This window comes from Salvelinus sp. IW2-2015, linkage group LG14 (assembly GCF_002910315.2).
Source record: "Salvelinus sp. IW2-2015 linkage group LG14, ASM291031v2, whole genome shotgun sequence".
Classification (NCBI taxonomy): domain Eukaryota; kingdom Metazoa; phylum Chordata; class Actinopteri; order Salmoniformes; family Salmonidae; genus Salvelinus; species Salvelinus sp. IW2-2015.
This window is the reverse complement of record NC_036854.1, coordinates 40,175,292-40,191,998: the sequence shown is the minus strand read 5'-3', so window position 1 is coordinate 40,191,998 and position 16,707 is coordinate 40,175,292. Positions and strand designations below refer to the sequence as shown.

General features: G+C 44.9%; 1 protein-coding gene across 1 annotated transcript in view; it reads left to right on the top strand.

The window, feature by feature from the left end:
• The window catches only part of adarb2 (adenosine deaminase RNA specific B2 (inactive)), a 201,713-nt gene that overhangs the window by 151,682 nt on the left and 33,324 nt on the right, over window positions 1-16,707 (top strand). Inside the window, exon 4 of the mRNA XM_024000991.2 lies at window positions 12,372-12,486. Within this exon, the coding sequence (XP_023856759.1) occupies window positions 12,372-12,486 (115 nt within the window). The remainder of the gene's footprint in view (window positions 1-12,371; window positions 12,487-16,707) is intronic.

Genomic DNA, 16,707 nt, shown 5'->3' with positions numbered 1-16,707 from the left:
ATAGTATGACGGATCCCTTGATAATTAGACAGTTCTTCTGCGAGATTGGAAACACTCATCACCTGGTGTTGTTTATCTCTCTCTCTGTCTCTCTACACAATCTCTCTGTCTCTCTACACACAGTCTCGCTGTCTCTCTACGCACAGTCTCTGAACACACAGGCTCTTTCTCTCTAATCACAGTCTCTCTACTCACAGTCTCTCTGTCTCTACACACAGGCTCTGTCTCTCTACACAGTCTCTCTGTCTCTCTACGCACAGTCTCTCTGTCTCTCTACACACAGTCTCTCTGTCTCTCTACACACAGGCTCTCTGTCTCTACACACAGGCTCTGTCTCTCTCTACACAGTCTCTCTGTCTCTCTCTACACAGTCTTGCTGTCTCTCTACACACAGTCTCTCTGTCTCTCTACACACAGTCTCTCTGTCTCTACACACAGTCTCTCTGTCTCTCTACACACAGGCTCTGTCTCTCTACACACAGTCTCTTCTGAGAGTAGTGTGTATGTGTGTGTATGCGTGTGTGTGTGTGCATGCTTGTGTGAGAGAGAGAAAGAAAGAGAGAAAGAAGGAAAAAGAGAGAGAGAGAACACTATTAGCAGTGTGTTGTGTTCATAATATCCAGCATAATGCTTACTCTGCACACTGCATGTGATGGACTTTGTATAATGTTAAGAGAGCAGGGGCCACAGCCAGACTTATTTCTGTCACACTGAAAAGGGCATTCTTATACAGAAATGTGCATTTATTTCAATGTGGTGTGAAGTGCATATAGTATTAGATGGCTGCATATACCCTAATGTTGTCACTGGCAGACAGACACACACACACACAAACACACGCACAAATAAACACACAAGCACATTGGACAACCCATTAGAACAAGACAAGTTACCTGAGCTAGCCCTTTTCTTTACCAATCTCAGACATGTCATTCTCTCCATCCAACACACTGCACCATTGACATTTTCCCTTGATACCTTGTTGACTGCTTAGGAATGAAAAAATAACACCTTAAGCTATAAATCAAATGTCAGGTGTTGCAGTGTAGTGGAACCATATCAATATTCCATGATATATGACCAGCCAGGGGACTTTATAAAGGGCCGCACCCATAGACATGACATTGGGGGACACACTCGTTTCACGGCATTTCGCCCGGTGGCGGTGCTATACATCATGGCGGGAGTGGGTTTCAAAGTGCAAGGACTGTCCGATGCCCGTCCACATTCAACCAAGAAGCATTCGCCTGGGACCTCATTCATAACTTCTTCACCGACATCACTAAACTTTATACTTTATAGTTTACAATTGCACTTTCATATTAATACATTGTTTTGCTATATTTGAAGTAACCATAGCTAGCTACCAAGGGGCTGGACCAGTTTTCCCAAAAGTTAACAATGTGTAACGATAAGTTTTGCTTGCTAGCCAACCAACAAAGTCAATGCCGCTATCAAGCCAATCTACTTTTCCCCGAATGAAATATATGAAACTGTTCATGACTAGATTTGATCTAATTTCACTCATTTTCTTTTATCTCAACATGCAAAAGTACACTATATATACAAAAGTAGGTGGACAACCCTTAAAATGAGTGGATTCGACAATTTCAGCCAAACACGTTGCTGACAGGTGTATAAAATCGAGTACACAGCCATGCAATCTCCATAGACAAACATTGGCAGTAAAATAGCCTTACTGAAGAGCTCAGAGACTTTCCACATGCCACCGTCATAGGAAGCCACCTTTACAACAAGTCAGTTTGTAAAATGTATACCCTGCTAGAGCTTCCCCGGTCAACTGTGAGTGCTGTTATTGTGAAGTGGAAACGTCTAGGAGCAACAACGGCTCTGCCGAGAAGTGGTAGGCCACACAAGGTCACAGAATGCGACTGCCGAGTGCTGAAGCACGCAGCGCGTTAAAATCGTCTGTCCTTGGCCGCAACACTCTACCGAGTTCTAAACTGCCTCTGGAAGCAACATCAGCACAAGAACTGTTCGTTGGAAGCTTTATGAAATGGGTTTCCATAACCGAGCAGCCGCACACAAGCCTAAGATCACCATGAGTTATGCCAAGCAATGGCTAGAGTGGTATAAAGCTCACGTTCTCTGGAGTGATGAATCATACTTCACCACCTGGCAGTCCGACAGACGACAGACGAATCTGGGTTTAGCAGATGCCAGGAGAACGCTACCTGCCCCAATGCATAGTGCCAACTGTAAAGTTTGGTGTAGGAGGAATAATGGTCTGGGGCTGTTTTTCCGGCCCCTTAGTTCCAGTGAAGGGAAATCTTAACTCTACAATGACATTCTAGATGATTCTGTGCTTCCAAATTTGTGGCAACAGTTTGGGGAAGGCCCTTCTTGTTTCAGCATGACAACGCCCCCGTGCACAAAGTGAGATCCAAACAGAGATGGTTTTTCTACATCGGTGGGAAAGAACTTGACTGGCCTGCACAGAGCTCTGACCTCAACCCCATCGAACACCTTTGGGATGAATTGGAACGCCGACTGCGAGTCAGGCCTAATCACCCAACATCAGTGCCCAACCTCACGAATGCTCTTGTGGCTGAATGGAAGCAAGTGTTCCAACATCTAGTGGAAAGCCTTCCCAGAAAAGTGGAGACTGTTATAGCAGCAAAGCGGGGGACCAACTCCATGTAAGATGTTAGAAGAGCAGGTGTCCACATACCTTTGGTCATTTAGTGTACTTCACAATAATATTGTGTGGACTTCTTCAACTACAAAAAACAGATGTTTTATCCAGCTGAAGCAATCTATGAACGTGTATAATGTGGTGTGAGTTTTACAGTAGACTAGGCTACATAAGCTTTGCATCTCTCTCTCTCTCTCTCTCTCTCTCTCTCTCTCTCTCTCTCTCTCTCTCTCTCTCTCTCTCNCTCTCTCTCTCTCTCTCTCTCTATTTCTCTATGTCTCTCTCCTCTCTCTCTCCTCTCTCTCTCAATCTCTCTCTCTCCCAATGTGCTAACTTTTTTTTCTTCCCCAAAATGATTTGGTATCAGCGTTGCCGGCTTCATTAAAAACAGTTAATCTGGTGAATTTTGGATGTTCTTATTTATTTGTTAGGGGTCCTATAGCAGTGCTCTCCAACCCTCTTCCTGGAGAGCTACCGTCCTGTACGTTTTCACTCCAACCCTAATCTAGCACGCCTGATGCTAGTAATTAGCTGGTTGATATGCTGAATCAGGTTAGTTACAAATGCGGTTGAAGCGGAAACCTACAGGAGGGTAGCTCTCCAGGAACAGGGTTGGAGAGCCCTGGCCTACACAGTACACAAGGCAAACTTTACCATATTATCCTGGATCCATACTTCCACAAGATTACTTTACATTAATGATATCTCTCAGGTCTAAAAAATGTGAAATTTAAATACAAAATCGTGTATTTAGCTTCTATCTATTCTGTGGCTGCATGAAAGAGAAAACATAACGTGAATTCGGCTATGCCAGTTGTTTACGTCATCTTTGTGTCCGTGATGAAACAGAAGAACATCCATAACTGTACTGGCTGTAGGTATAGCCAACCAGTACTCTGTGGCTTAGCGGTGTGTTGAATCAATGCCACGATCGGGGCTTGAGCAAGTGTTCGTCTCGTTCTCAACGTGGTGTGCAGCCTCAAATCTACGCCCACCGTGGCGTATAGCACCGCCCCGCCGGGCGGAATGGCGTGAAGAGAGTGTCATGACATTGACCATGCTGCCTAGTCACTCACCCAGCCAGTCACGAGCAGTCACAAGTAGTCACAGGCAGTCACAAGCAAAGGGGCCACAATCTCCCTTTGATGCTGTGCTAAAATGGCTTCTGTTTTCTAACCATACTTTTTCTGGCTCAACAACCCACTGAAAACATGTGCTTGAAAACATTGCTTTCCCATATGCACATTAATGTGCCAGAAACTGTTTTGCTACAGTGCACCAAAAACAACAAAAAACATCAGTGGTGTTTCCGTCCTGCGTTCTCCCTCCTTAATCTCGTAGCCATGTGTGGCTCGGTGTTTGGCAACAGACGTTACGGATCTGTTCAAAGACGGCGTCGTGGGGACGAGGTTTGAAGTCTGCTGATTGCCTGGGTCAACCCCAGAAACAGGCGCTGTCTTGATATCTTCAAGAACGGCAGAGATGACGGTCAATAAATCGTCCCTTCAGAGGATGGCATCGCAGCACTTCACAGGACACGTTTCAATGGTTCCCTGCCTTTCAACACATGAAAGGAGATGCTGGATCCTACCGGGCGGAAAGATCGTGAAGCAGTGAGCATATAGAACTGCAACATACAAGTACAATTATTCAGTGTTATTTTTCCATATTTCCCTATCCCTCTCTGATGAAAATTAAATTACTCATGATGGTACAATTTGTCTATATCATTTTCACAGTTAACTTAAAGTAGAGTAAAGTATTGTAAATTATCATCTCATTAAGTATATTCACAATAATATTTTCTAGCTAAATGTATCTTAAAACTGTGTTGCATTTTTATACTTTTTTTGTAACAGTTTAGTCTCCTCTCCCACCTCTAGTGTTTAACCCACCTCCCCTTTGTGAATTCTTTTCACACACAGAGTAATACAGGTAACTGCCAAAATAAAGGAAACACTTGAGCAAATGAGGGATACAATTACAAAGTATATTGAAAGTAGGTTCTTCCACACAGGTGTGGTTCCTGAGTTAATAAAGCAATTAACATCCCATCATGCTTAGGGTCATGTGTAAAAATGACCAGTTGCCCAATATTTTAGCTACCATGTCTAGAAGAAGATATCTCAGTGACTTTGAAAGAGGGGTCTCAAAGGAGCATAGGGGTTTAAAATGTGTGTGTTTGTGTGTATGTGTGTGTGTGTCTCAGTCACCAGATCTCAACCCAATTGAACACTTATTTGAGATTCTGGAGCGATGCCTGAGACAGCGTTTTCCACCACCATCAACAAAACACCAAATGATGGAATTTCTCGTGGAAGAAGGGTGTTGCATCTCTCCAATAGAGTTCCAGAAACTTGTAGAATCTATGCCAAGGTGTATTGAAGCTGTTCTGGCTCGTGGTGCCCCAACACCCTATTAAGACACTTTATGTTGGTGTTACCTTTATTGTGGCAGTTACCTGTATGCAGCATAGCGAGGCAGGTCATTAATGTTAGTCATTAACATCCTCAGATCCTTCTCTCTCTCTCTCTCTCTCTCTCTCTCTCTCTCTCTCTCTCTCTCTCTCTCTCTCTCCCTCTCTCTCTCTCCTCTCTTCTCTCTCCTCCTCTCTTCTCTCTCTCTCTCTCTCTCTCTCTCCTCCCTCCCTCCCTCCTCCCTCCCTCCCTCCTCTCCCTCCTCCCTCCTCCTCCTCCACGTGGCCCTCCTGAATCATGGCCAGATTATTGAGCAACGTGTGAAAGGCCCTCACGGCCACTGGAGTGGCATCCCTCCTTTAGGTCTCAACTAAGGAGGAGTTACGCTCGTTAAAAGCCCATCACTGGCCCTCTCATTTCCTCTCTCTTCATGTAGCTATCTTCCCCCCCTTCCCTCTCTCTACCTCTCACTCTGTCTCTCTTTCTCTCTCATTCCTCTCTTTCTATCGCTCACCCTTTCTCTCCCCCAACCCCTCTCTCTCTATATTGTTCCCTCTGTCGCTCTTTCTCTCTATCCCCCTCCCTCTCTTTCTTTCTTTCTTTCTCCTCCTCCCTCCCTCTGTCTCTGTCTTCCTCCCTTTATCTCTCCCCCTCCCTCCCTCTCTCTTGGGGGTCGGTCATGTTATCCTTTTGAAGGAGCCACTCTCCCTGGCCTTTGATGCATAATGCATAAAGCCACTGATGTGTGTTTTACACCGTCTTTGACATTATTAATTCGTCTCAGCCATATCTCTCTTTTTATCTAGAGTGATCTGTACTATGGCTGTTAACATACCATCTCTGCATGTCAAATCTCTCCCTATTCCCTATAGTGCATTAAAAGTACTTGGCTCTGGTCAAAAGTAGTGCACTATATAGGGAATAGGGTGTGATTTAAGATAGGCCCTAAGGTAAAACTCTGTTAAAACCAGGTCAGGATTGTTCTTGTCGTCGCCAGGTTACATCAAACAGTGGCTTTGTCCCAACAGGCACCTTACCCTATTCACTATTTAGTGGACTACTTTTTTAATCAGAGCCCATAGAGTATTGGGAATAGGATGCCATTTAGGATGCACACACTGTCCCAGATGAAGTTGATCCTGATAGCAGCTTTGTTGTCGTAGTTTATGGATTTGTTGGGATCTGTATGTTCAGATGGACCCAGTTCGGGGTAGATATGAGGTTTAGTCAGAACCTGACCCGCATCCAGCATCTGTTTATCAGAAGGTCAATACAGGCACTGGGTCATGCCATGTGGATTAGCTTTCTTTGTTGAGCCCACACAATGTTGTGTTGTGTTCAACACCACCATTAAACAGCCGTGAAACTAACGTCTTCCTCCATCTAATGAATGAATTCAAATATTTTGGAAAAGTTATTACCCGTCCCTAAAAGACTATTGCAGTATATCATGTATTTGCTAGTATTTGTTTGTTCTACAAAGATTTGCTCTGTACCTAGGCTATAACGGGGGGTTGTGTCCCGAAAGGCACTCTATTCCCTATTTAGTGCACTACTTCTCACAAGTAGTGCACTATGGAATAGGGTGCAGTTTCGAACAAAGCCTAGGACTGTCTTCCTATTACTGGTTGTGATCTGAGTGTCAGGTGACATTAACGGTCATAATTATCTCTGATGCGAAGTCCCTCCCAGGGCTGTCCTGTCAGTCAGGACACTGTGCTATCAGCACATCTCGCCAAACACGTCGACAGTAACATAACGAAATGCCACCCCCTGTCTTTGTCTTTTTACAGAAGGCAGGCAATGCCAGCGAGACATCTTCTGACATGATCACCTGAACCTGACGTCACACACACACACACAAATGACACGACAAACACAACAGTACAAGCACACACAACCTCACAACACACACGTACATCACACCACACAAGCACAACAATCGTGATCACACACACACACATCAGACATGCACAGCTCAACACCACACACACACACACACACACACACACACACACACACTCTTCACCTGCCTTGCCTGTCTGCTCGCAGTATATCTCTCTGTTGCTCTGAGAGAGTATGTACCCGATGCAGCGCTGCACTTAAACTTTCATCTTTATTACATCTGACATCATTCATTCATCCTTATGGAGCTGGTTGATTTGAATGGGTGGTTGTGTCTGTTATATACCCATGTAGGTCACATCCTAATGGGTCAGCTTGATCTGGCTCTGCCCTGGCTCTGGCTCTGGCTCTAACCCCAATGTGGTTACGAGTTTATCTTTCTAGATCGGCCATTTACAGAAAACAATGTGAAGTCACCACGCGGGTTCGCCAGGTGCATTGTCGGCGGCAACCTCTCGGCGGTGTCGCAGCCTAGCTCTTCCCCCATCCATGGAAACAAGGACAGGAGGCACAGAACCAGAAGCAGACAAAATGCCTTTACTCTCCTCCCTCCATCCTTTTTTACCCGCCTTTCATCACTCTTTTCTTCCTGCTCTACATCAAGCATGTGGTTGATAGGAAAAAGCTTTTTTCCTAATGATTGTGGCTCAGCCTGGCCGATCTGACTGACAGCACCCTGCTGATGATGCTAAAAGCATGGTGGGGCAGAAATCTGTTCCGCAGGCTGCATGGCCATCTGGACATGATACTAGGAAAGGTTGGACATGGTTTGAGGCAACACGGCAGCAGTGCACGGCTCGCAAATCTGTACACAGTTCATCTTCCAGCCAGTCCTCTTGTCACACGACGTTGTCTGTTGTGGCAAAACAAAAGCAAACCAACAGGACGAGAGATGAAAGGAGAGAAATGTTAGTGTGTTGGGTGTCTGTGATGGAGCTTTGAGAGAGAGAGAGAGAGAGAGAGAGAGAGAGAGAGAGAGAGACTAATGGTACAGGTTATAGAGTACAAACAAGAGGAGAATCTGTCTCGCGGTGGGTGCCTGGCACTTTGAGAATATAAAAAGCCCCCGAGGCAAGGTTTCACACGTTGAATGGATATCGCCTTTCAAAAGCCTCGCACTCGGCGGCAGGGGCGAGGGAGGGATGATATAGAGGCAGCAGGAAGACACTATTAAAACTTGGAGAATGAATTGTTAAATACCTCTATAAAGAAATATAAGACATGGCCCCATTTTTATGCAGCCATCGCTGCTCTGGTGGCACCTGATAAGCCATAGCGACAGCATGGGGTGAAAAAAATGGCCTCCACTCGTGCAGACATATGATTGGATTTTCTTGAACTGGAGATTGCAATGCTCTCGGCCGTCATGGATGTGCTGCTGGTAACGCATGCTAGTGCCCCCCACACACAATGACCGGCGTTAATTGCAATAGTATTAGCGTCTACCATCTCTGCAGTTTCCCAGAGACCTTTTACATGATTAGGATAGGGAATTCCCTGCTTATGAATTTTACTTAAAATACTACAGAGGTAGGTTATTTTAGAGGTGGCCCATTCAATTTGGTGTGGATCGGGTTTTAGGATTAAACACATTAAATCAATTTCAACGTATTAGACTTTTACTTTGAAATTGATGGAACTACTGTAATGTTGTCAAATATAATGTAATATAACGTAGCCATGGTAACAGAATTAACTCCCAAAGCCACTTACAGTACATGAAATAGAGGAAAACCTCACTGTGGGAAGGTGATGAAGGTCTTATCCTCAGTTGACACCTGGAGCATGGTTATCAGCTAGCAGTATTGCCACATCCTGCTTAGTATTAACCTACAATATTTCCCTCCATGGTAGATTATGCAGTGTGTTTTAGTTCTCCCCATCAGCCCCACGGGTCCCCAGAGAGGGAAAAGTGTCCCCCCCCCCAAATGACAACCCATTCCCTATATCATGCACTACCTTTGACCAGAGCCCTATGAAGCCTGGTCAAAAGTAGGACACTATATAGGGAATAGGGTGCCATTTAGGACGCAGATAAAGACTTGTGGGTAGACTTCTGGGTCAAGGCTCAGTGTATGTCCCCGTTGACATTTGTGTTCCTGGCACAATATTGACTTATGAGGGAGACGGAGACGGCAGGAGAATTGGCAATGACATTCTACATTACCTTGGAGATAAATGTTCCACTGTTAGCGGGGTTAGTCAGTAGAGCTTTTAGCAGGACATTTTGTATGCTAGTTATGTTTTGCATCCTTCTGGTTCATGTTTAACATTCTACATTTCTGCTAATATGTAAAAAAAAAAAAAAATGTAACAGCTGCTTCATATTTTATGGAATCTTGTTTGTTTCAAGTTTATTTTGTACACATTACTGTTTAGTGTCACTATTCATTTGCAGTGACACTTTCGCGCATGAAGGTTGATCAGATATAGTCATATACCAATAGGGACACCCCTTAACCTACGTTTCACCTCTCAGTCTGTAACTTATATCCACGATTCTCAGTCGATATTTCCATGAACAGTCAGTTCCCTCCTCATCTCTGTGTGTTTATAATGCACCCGTTTTTCCTCTCTCTGCTCTCTCTCTCTCTTCTCTCTCCTCTCTCTCCTCTCTCTCTCTCTCTCTCTCTCTCTCTCTCTCTCTCTCTCTCTCTTCTCTCTCTCTCTCTCCTCTCTCTCTCTCTCTCTCTCTCTCTCTCTCTCTCTCTCTCTCTCTCTCTCTCTCTCTCTCTCTCTCTCTCTCTCTCTCTCTCTCTCTCTCTCCTCTCTCTCTCTCTCTCTCTCTCCTCTCCTTCTCTCTCTCTTCCTCTCTCTCTCTCTCTCTCTCTCTCTCTCTCTCTCTCTCTCTCTCTCTCTCTCTCTCTCTCTCTCTCTCTCTCTCTCCTCTTCTCTCTCTCTCTCTCTCTCTCTCTCTCTCTCTCTCTCTCTCAGCGTAGCCTCCGAGTCTTTACAACTGTCACAGCCAATCTCCCTGACAGCTTTCCCTGTCTGCCTTGGCCCGACGGTACTGCGGTGTGTTTAGGCACTACAGTGCTGCTCTGTGATTGTCATAAACATTTTGTCCCCTCCTCCGATATCTCAAATGGACTCCATCAACTGCCAGAGTCCCTCTGAATCAAACAGAACAACATTTCCCTTTGCCTCCAATGTCCTGAATACCAAATGATGTGGAAAATGTCACCTAGTTGTCATTCAAACTTTATTTTTCAGCACCTGAGGCTAGTGTAATGTTGCATTGAATGGCCTCTATTGAAACTTCGCAACATGCTCTATGTCTTGTTGCCATTTCCCTATATGAACAAGCTTGTACAACTATTAGATGGTGTTTGCTGGCTTTCTCCACCAAATATGTGTGACATTTTAAACGGTGAGAAGTAGCTAGGGTCTAGCTGATAGAGTTATTAACCTTGTTGTGCATCCAGGGGGAGAGCAGTCAGTTGGGAGGTGGCCCTCCTTTCCTCTCCTCCTCTTCCCCTCATCTGGGTGCACATTACTGTCTAGCAAGCTTCTTGGCCTGGTTATTCTGCAACATTACCCCCATAAGGGTGGCAGTGGTGGGTGGCAGTGGCACCAAGCTACCATGAGAGAGACGGCGGGGGAGAGAGCACGTCATTTCCCCAACGTTGCTGTACGTGAGAGAAAGTCATGGCACATAATGTCTCACCTCAAGATCAGATCAGACGTCCACGGGTCTGTGGAGGAGAGGCGGGGGAGAGGAGAGGAGAAGAGGAATTCTGCCACAACCAACAACAGTATTCTTACAGTTGGTTAGATCTCACTACGAGAAAAGAAGGACAGCGATTGTGCTTGTTTTCAGGGATTTTAACCTCTGAAGCCACTCAGATACACATTATCATTCTAATCTATGACTAGGAGCTTGACAACTGTTTTTAACGTGTTGGCCTATCACATTGCCAGAACAGAAATCTATGTTTGGTTGAAGTTCTCAGTGTGACAACAAGTCATAATGCTGTACAGAGGTGAAGAGCAGCATAGCATAGCATCATGCCACCACAGTTATCTCCCTGAAGATGACAGTATCTCACACTTTGACACCTCCCAGTTGCCTGGTGTCTTGAACGGGCAGAAGCACTTTACTATTCACCATTACAAACCAACAAAATGACTCACATACAGTGTAATTGTAGTCATCTTATAGTGATAGATCAGAGCGGTATGTTTCTCACCATTCTAGATCCTAAGTATGCCCAGAGGCATCATGGGAGATCCCAGCTCTCCCCAGGGGCATGCTGGTCCTTACTACCCAGGCTGTTGGTGGCGGTGCGTTGGTGACAGTGTAGCACCACCAAGCCTTACAGCTTCCCCTGAGAACGCCACAAGCTGTGAACGCCCTTGTCACCATTACCTCTTCCATGTGTGAGAGGAGTGCTTCACGGCCAGGGCCCAGCGACGAGGCTATAAAGAGAAATATGCTCCCTAATCGTTTTTTCTTTTCCTTTTTTCTCTCTCTCTCTCTGTTCTTTAAGCGGTCGCCTCCGTGTCTGTTTATGTCCTCTGAGCTATCGGCTATCTGCTCAATCTTTCGGCGGCTAACTGCTAAGGGACAGAGGCTGGCTGCCTCTCTCTCTCTCTCTCTCTCTCTCTCTCTCTCTCTCTCTCTCTCTCTCTCTCTCTCTCTCTCTCTCTCTCTCTCGCTCTCTCTCTCGCTCTCGCTCTCTCCTGCTCTCTGTCTCTCCCACCACATTGTAATCTCTACTTGGCCAGGGTGAGAGACTGAGAGACTAAACTGATGATTATTACACAGAATAACTTCAATAACAGGCACGGGGCTTGAGATGGTGTGAAATCACTGTGCACAGGTTGCCAACTTATTTTATTTAGTTGGCTACGGCAGGCTGTCTGAAGGAGGGCTGGCTACTTTGGTCTACATAAGGTTTTTGGAGGGACCAGGGGTGGCTAGGCTTGACTGGGCTACTGTGTTTCTCACCAGGCCGATTGTTATGAATGAACCCTAACCCTAACCACACTAGTGAGAGTGCTTTAGACAACAAATGTTTTTCTTCTTGTTCACACATTTAGTTTTGTGTGGCTATGCATTTATGTTGGATAGTCAGAGGGAGGGGAGGTATATGATTAAATGTAAACTTTTGCCTGAATCAATTTGTGTGTTGCTACCTTTTCTAGTGTACATTTAAATGTGAAATTGACTTAACTCATGTAATCATGTCTGTCTTCAACATCGCCTGTGACCCTCTTAGCACCTCCACTCTTCTCTGGTTATCTATGTCCGTTGCTAGGCTAATCTGTATAAATAACACTTCTTAACAATAACATTTCTTTTTTCTTCTTCAAGGGCTATCTAACCCATATGAAAACAATATGTTTTAAACCATGTATATCGAAATAAAGAAACTGATTGTGTCTTGCAGGACTTTGCCGATTCAATATTCCGCTTGGTGAGGGAGAAATACCACGAACTGGCAGACAGCTGCACCCCCATGCATGCACGACTCAGAGCCCTGGCAGGCATCGTAATGACCAGAGGTATGGTAAATTTCATTGACTTTTATATCACATTACATTTTTAACCAGGCCAATATATATATATATAGTGAGAAAAAGAGAGAGAGACCACTGCATCCTCATGCACTTGCAGAGCACTTGCAGAGCGTCATATACTTCTGATATGAATGATGTATTGACCGTGGTCCCTGGGGGACATGAAGACAGACATTGTACCCGTGTCATTCATCCAGCTATACACCACGCGGCAGAACCTACACGTCGGTTTGACAGTAGCTCCGCTGGTTTTAGAGAACCACAGAAGGGTTTATCTCCCTCAATAACGTTCTTAATATTGTCAATCATCAGGAGTGCATTACCGTGTTATTAATGTCAAAAAAATTGGACAATAGCCCTGTTAGCCAACAAACGCCATTAAAATGGCCATTGTAAACACACTTTGATTTGAGTGCATCTATTATTCCCAGTCTTTCTCCTCACCTGGTATTTATATTGGGCCCTCACACACAATCTGTGTCTTTTAGCAACTAATAACCCTATTAGCCTATTAGCCAAGTGAATTAAGAGACATTAATAAACAAAATGTCCATTTAGTGCTTCAATAATATGTATTTTAAACAGACTTTTGATCTTATATCTCATATAGACATTTCAACCGCTCCCCAAACGGCACTCTATTCCCTTCATACTGCTAATGGTCCTGGTGAAATGCAGTGCACTATAAGGGGAATAGGGTGCCATTTGGGGCGCATCCTGTCTTTATCTCCACCTGGTATTTACATTGGGCCCTAGCTCACATCTCCCACACAGAGCTGTAGTGTGCTTAAGTGGAGAGCTTTATCTCTTTGCCTGGCTGCAGTCTGTGGGGCTCAGTGTGATGGCTGTGTGGTGGCTGGTGAGGATGGATCAGCATCTCCACCAGTCTGTCTGTCGAGAGCGGCGGCTCATCAATTTAGACTTCACTGAGACCCGGCTCGCCTTGACCTAATCTTATTCCGCTACTCTCCCTGCCGCTCAATAATTGGCACTTTTTGTTTATTAATAGGCAGTGTTATCTTCAAAGATCCAGACGCGTACACAGCTGTTGCTGGAGCTGCCCAAGTATTTGTGATTGTGAGAGAGAGAGAGCGCGAGAGCTACAGCGAGCTAGCAGGCAGCAGACACAAACTTGACAAGAACACTAGGGGTTCTGTTTTCTGGTCACCTCTCTCTCTCTCTCTCTCTCTCTCTCTCTCTCTCTCTCTCTCTCTCTCTCTCTCTCTCTCTCTCTCTCTCTCTTTCCTCTCCCCATCTCTCTCTCCTCTCTCTCTCTCTCTCTCTCTCTCTCTCTCTCTCTCTCTCTCCTCTCTCTCTCTCTCTCTCTCTCTCTCTCTCTCCTCTCTCTCTCAACATTATTGGCTTTCTCAGCCCTGTGCACACACCACCGACATATTAATAGAGGGACGCGACTTTGAACCACAGCCCCTCCCCCCTCCCCCTGCCCAACGTACTCCCATTCAAGGCCTGTGGAGACAATTCCAACCTGGGCGAGATTTGATTTGTCACTGGCACAGTGAGGCTCTTATTGGTTATGTGGCTGTAGAAGGCAAAGTAAACAGAAAACTCATTGGGTTAGAAGGTGTGGATAATTTCATTTGTATCTAAGATAGTGTTGGTCCTTGGAGATGGAAATTAGTTTAGGACATCAGAGTTCCCCTTGGAAAGCATGCAGAGGGAGCGCATGACAAATGCCAAAGTCTTTTTTATTGACTACTTGTTTGGTATGGAGATGTTTTAACACAGCCTGAAATTCAGTTAGGATATGTGAGTCTCTCTTCCATAGAGTGAAATCATAGGAGATTAAATAAAAACAGTTCAGAGAGTGAGAAGCAAGTAGTGAATTATTGCTTTGTAATGTTTTGAAGTCTGGTGCTGGGTATCCATTTCCACAGAAGATTTCTCTCTTTTTATACTTTTTCTTATCTCTTGTTGCCTCCCCTGCTTTTTTATGAATTTGTCATTCAATAATACCCTGTTTTAAAAGGCTTAGAAGTGAGGTTGTCAGAGTCGGGTTAGAGGTGGGGAAGGTTGGAGCTGATGGTCGGGGGCCCGGAACATAATCATAATCATTTGTACACTGCAAATTGACCACAACTAAGCCCAAAAAGAGATTGTACTTGAAAATAACAATAATTTCATATCTTGATTACATTGAGCCACGATCACATATGTAACATTTTTCGTTTGTGATAATACTTAGGCACAGATTTCCTAAATTAAACACATTTTTGGCTGAATTCCTGGTGATTTTAGTTTTTTTTTTTTTCCAAAAAATTAAGTTCTTAATTAAATGTATATACAGTATACTGAGCAAAAAAATAAACGCAACGTGTAAAGTGTTGTTGGTCCCATGTTCCATGGGCTGAAATAAATAAGCACAAAAAGCTTATTTCTCTCATATTTTGTGCACAAATTTGTTTACATCCCTGTTAGTGAGCATTTCTTCTTTGCCAAGATAATTCATCCACCTGACAGGTGTGGCATATCAAGAAGTTGATTAAACGGCATGATCATTTCACAGGTGCACCTTGTGCTGGGGACAATAAAAGATCACTCTAAAATGTGCAGTTTTGTCACACAACACGATGTCTCAAGTTTTGAGGGAGCGTGCAATTGGCATGATGACTGCAGGAATGTCCACCAGAATTGTTGCCAGAGAATGTAATGTTAATTTCTCTACCATAAGCCACCTCCAATGTTGTTTTAGAGAATTTGGCAGTACGTCCAACCGGCCTCACAACCGCAGACCATGCCAGCCCAGGACCACATCTGGCTTCTTCACCTGCGGGATAGTCTGAGACCAGCCACACGGACAGCTGATGAAACTAAGGAGTATTGTTGTCTGTAATAAAGCCCTTTTGTGGGGAAAGACTCATTCTGATTGGCTGGGCATGACTCCCCAGTGGGTGGGCCTATGCCCTCCCAGTCCCACCCATGGCTGCGCCCCTGCCCAGTCATGTGAAATCCATAGATTAGGGCCTAAGGAATTAAAATCGTTGAAATTGTTGCATGTTGCGTTTATATTTTTGTTTTGTTTTACTAAAAACTTTGGGGGACCAAAAACGATCACTTGCGGGCCGGTTTTGTTCCACGGGCCGCCTGTTGCCATCCCTGGGTAAGACGGCTGTATGGCGACAGCACTGTCAGGACAGAAAGGCTAATAACACTGTCAGTTCAGAGGGCAGAAAAATTGTTTTTGAATGGAGTGCATTTGTAGGTCAAATTTAATTATTATCATGAGAATGATGTTTAATATTTTTTCGTATCAAGAGATTGAAATGACCCTATTGTCAACACTACTGTAAGGTCATGGGTCATAGTTATTAAAATTAGTAGTACACTTTGTATACATCCCAAATGGCTCCCTATTACCTATACAGTGCCTTCGGAAAGTATTCAGACTCCTTGAAGGGTACCCAAACATTTCTGCAGCATTAAAGGTCCCCAAGAACACAGTGGCCTCCATCCTTTTTAAATAAAATAAATGTGGAACCACCAAGACTCTTCCTAGAGCTGGCCGCCCGGCCAAACTGAGCAATCGGGGGAGAAGGGCCTTGGTCAGGGAGGTGACCAAGAACCCAATGGTCACTCTGAGAGAGCTCTACAGTTCCTCTGTGGAGATGAGCGAACCTTCCAGAAGGACAACAATCTCTGCAACACTCCGCAAATCAGGCCTTTATGGTAGTAAAAGGCACATGACAGCCCGCTTGGAGTTTGCCAAAAGTCACCTAAAGACTCTCAGACCATGAGAAACAAGATTCCTGGGTCTGATGAAACCAAGATGGAACTCTTTAGCCTGAATGCCAAGCGTCATGTCTGGAGTTAACCTGGCACCCTCCCTACGGTGAAGCATGGTGGTGACAGCATCATGCTGTGGGGATGTTTTTCAGTGGCAGGGACTGGGAGACTTGTCAGGATCGAGGCAAAGATGAATGGAGCAAAGTACAGAGAGATCCTTGTTGAAAACCTGGTCGAAAGCTCTCAGGACCTCAGACTGGGGCGAAGGTTCACGGTCCAACAGGACAACGAACATAAGCAAACAGCCAAGACAATGCAGAAGTGGCTTCGGCACAAGTCTCTGAATGTCCTTGTGTGACCCAGCCAGAGCCCGGACTTGAACACGATGGAACATCTTTGGAGAGACCTGAAAATAGCTGTGTAGCAACGCTCCCCATCCAACCTGACAGAGCTTGAGAGGATCTG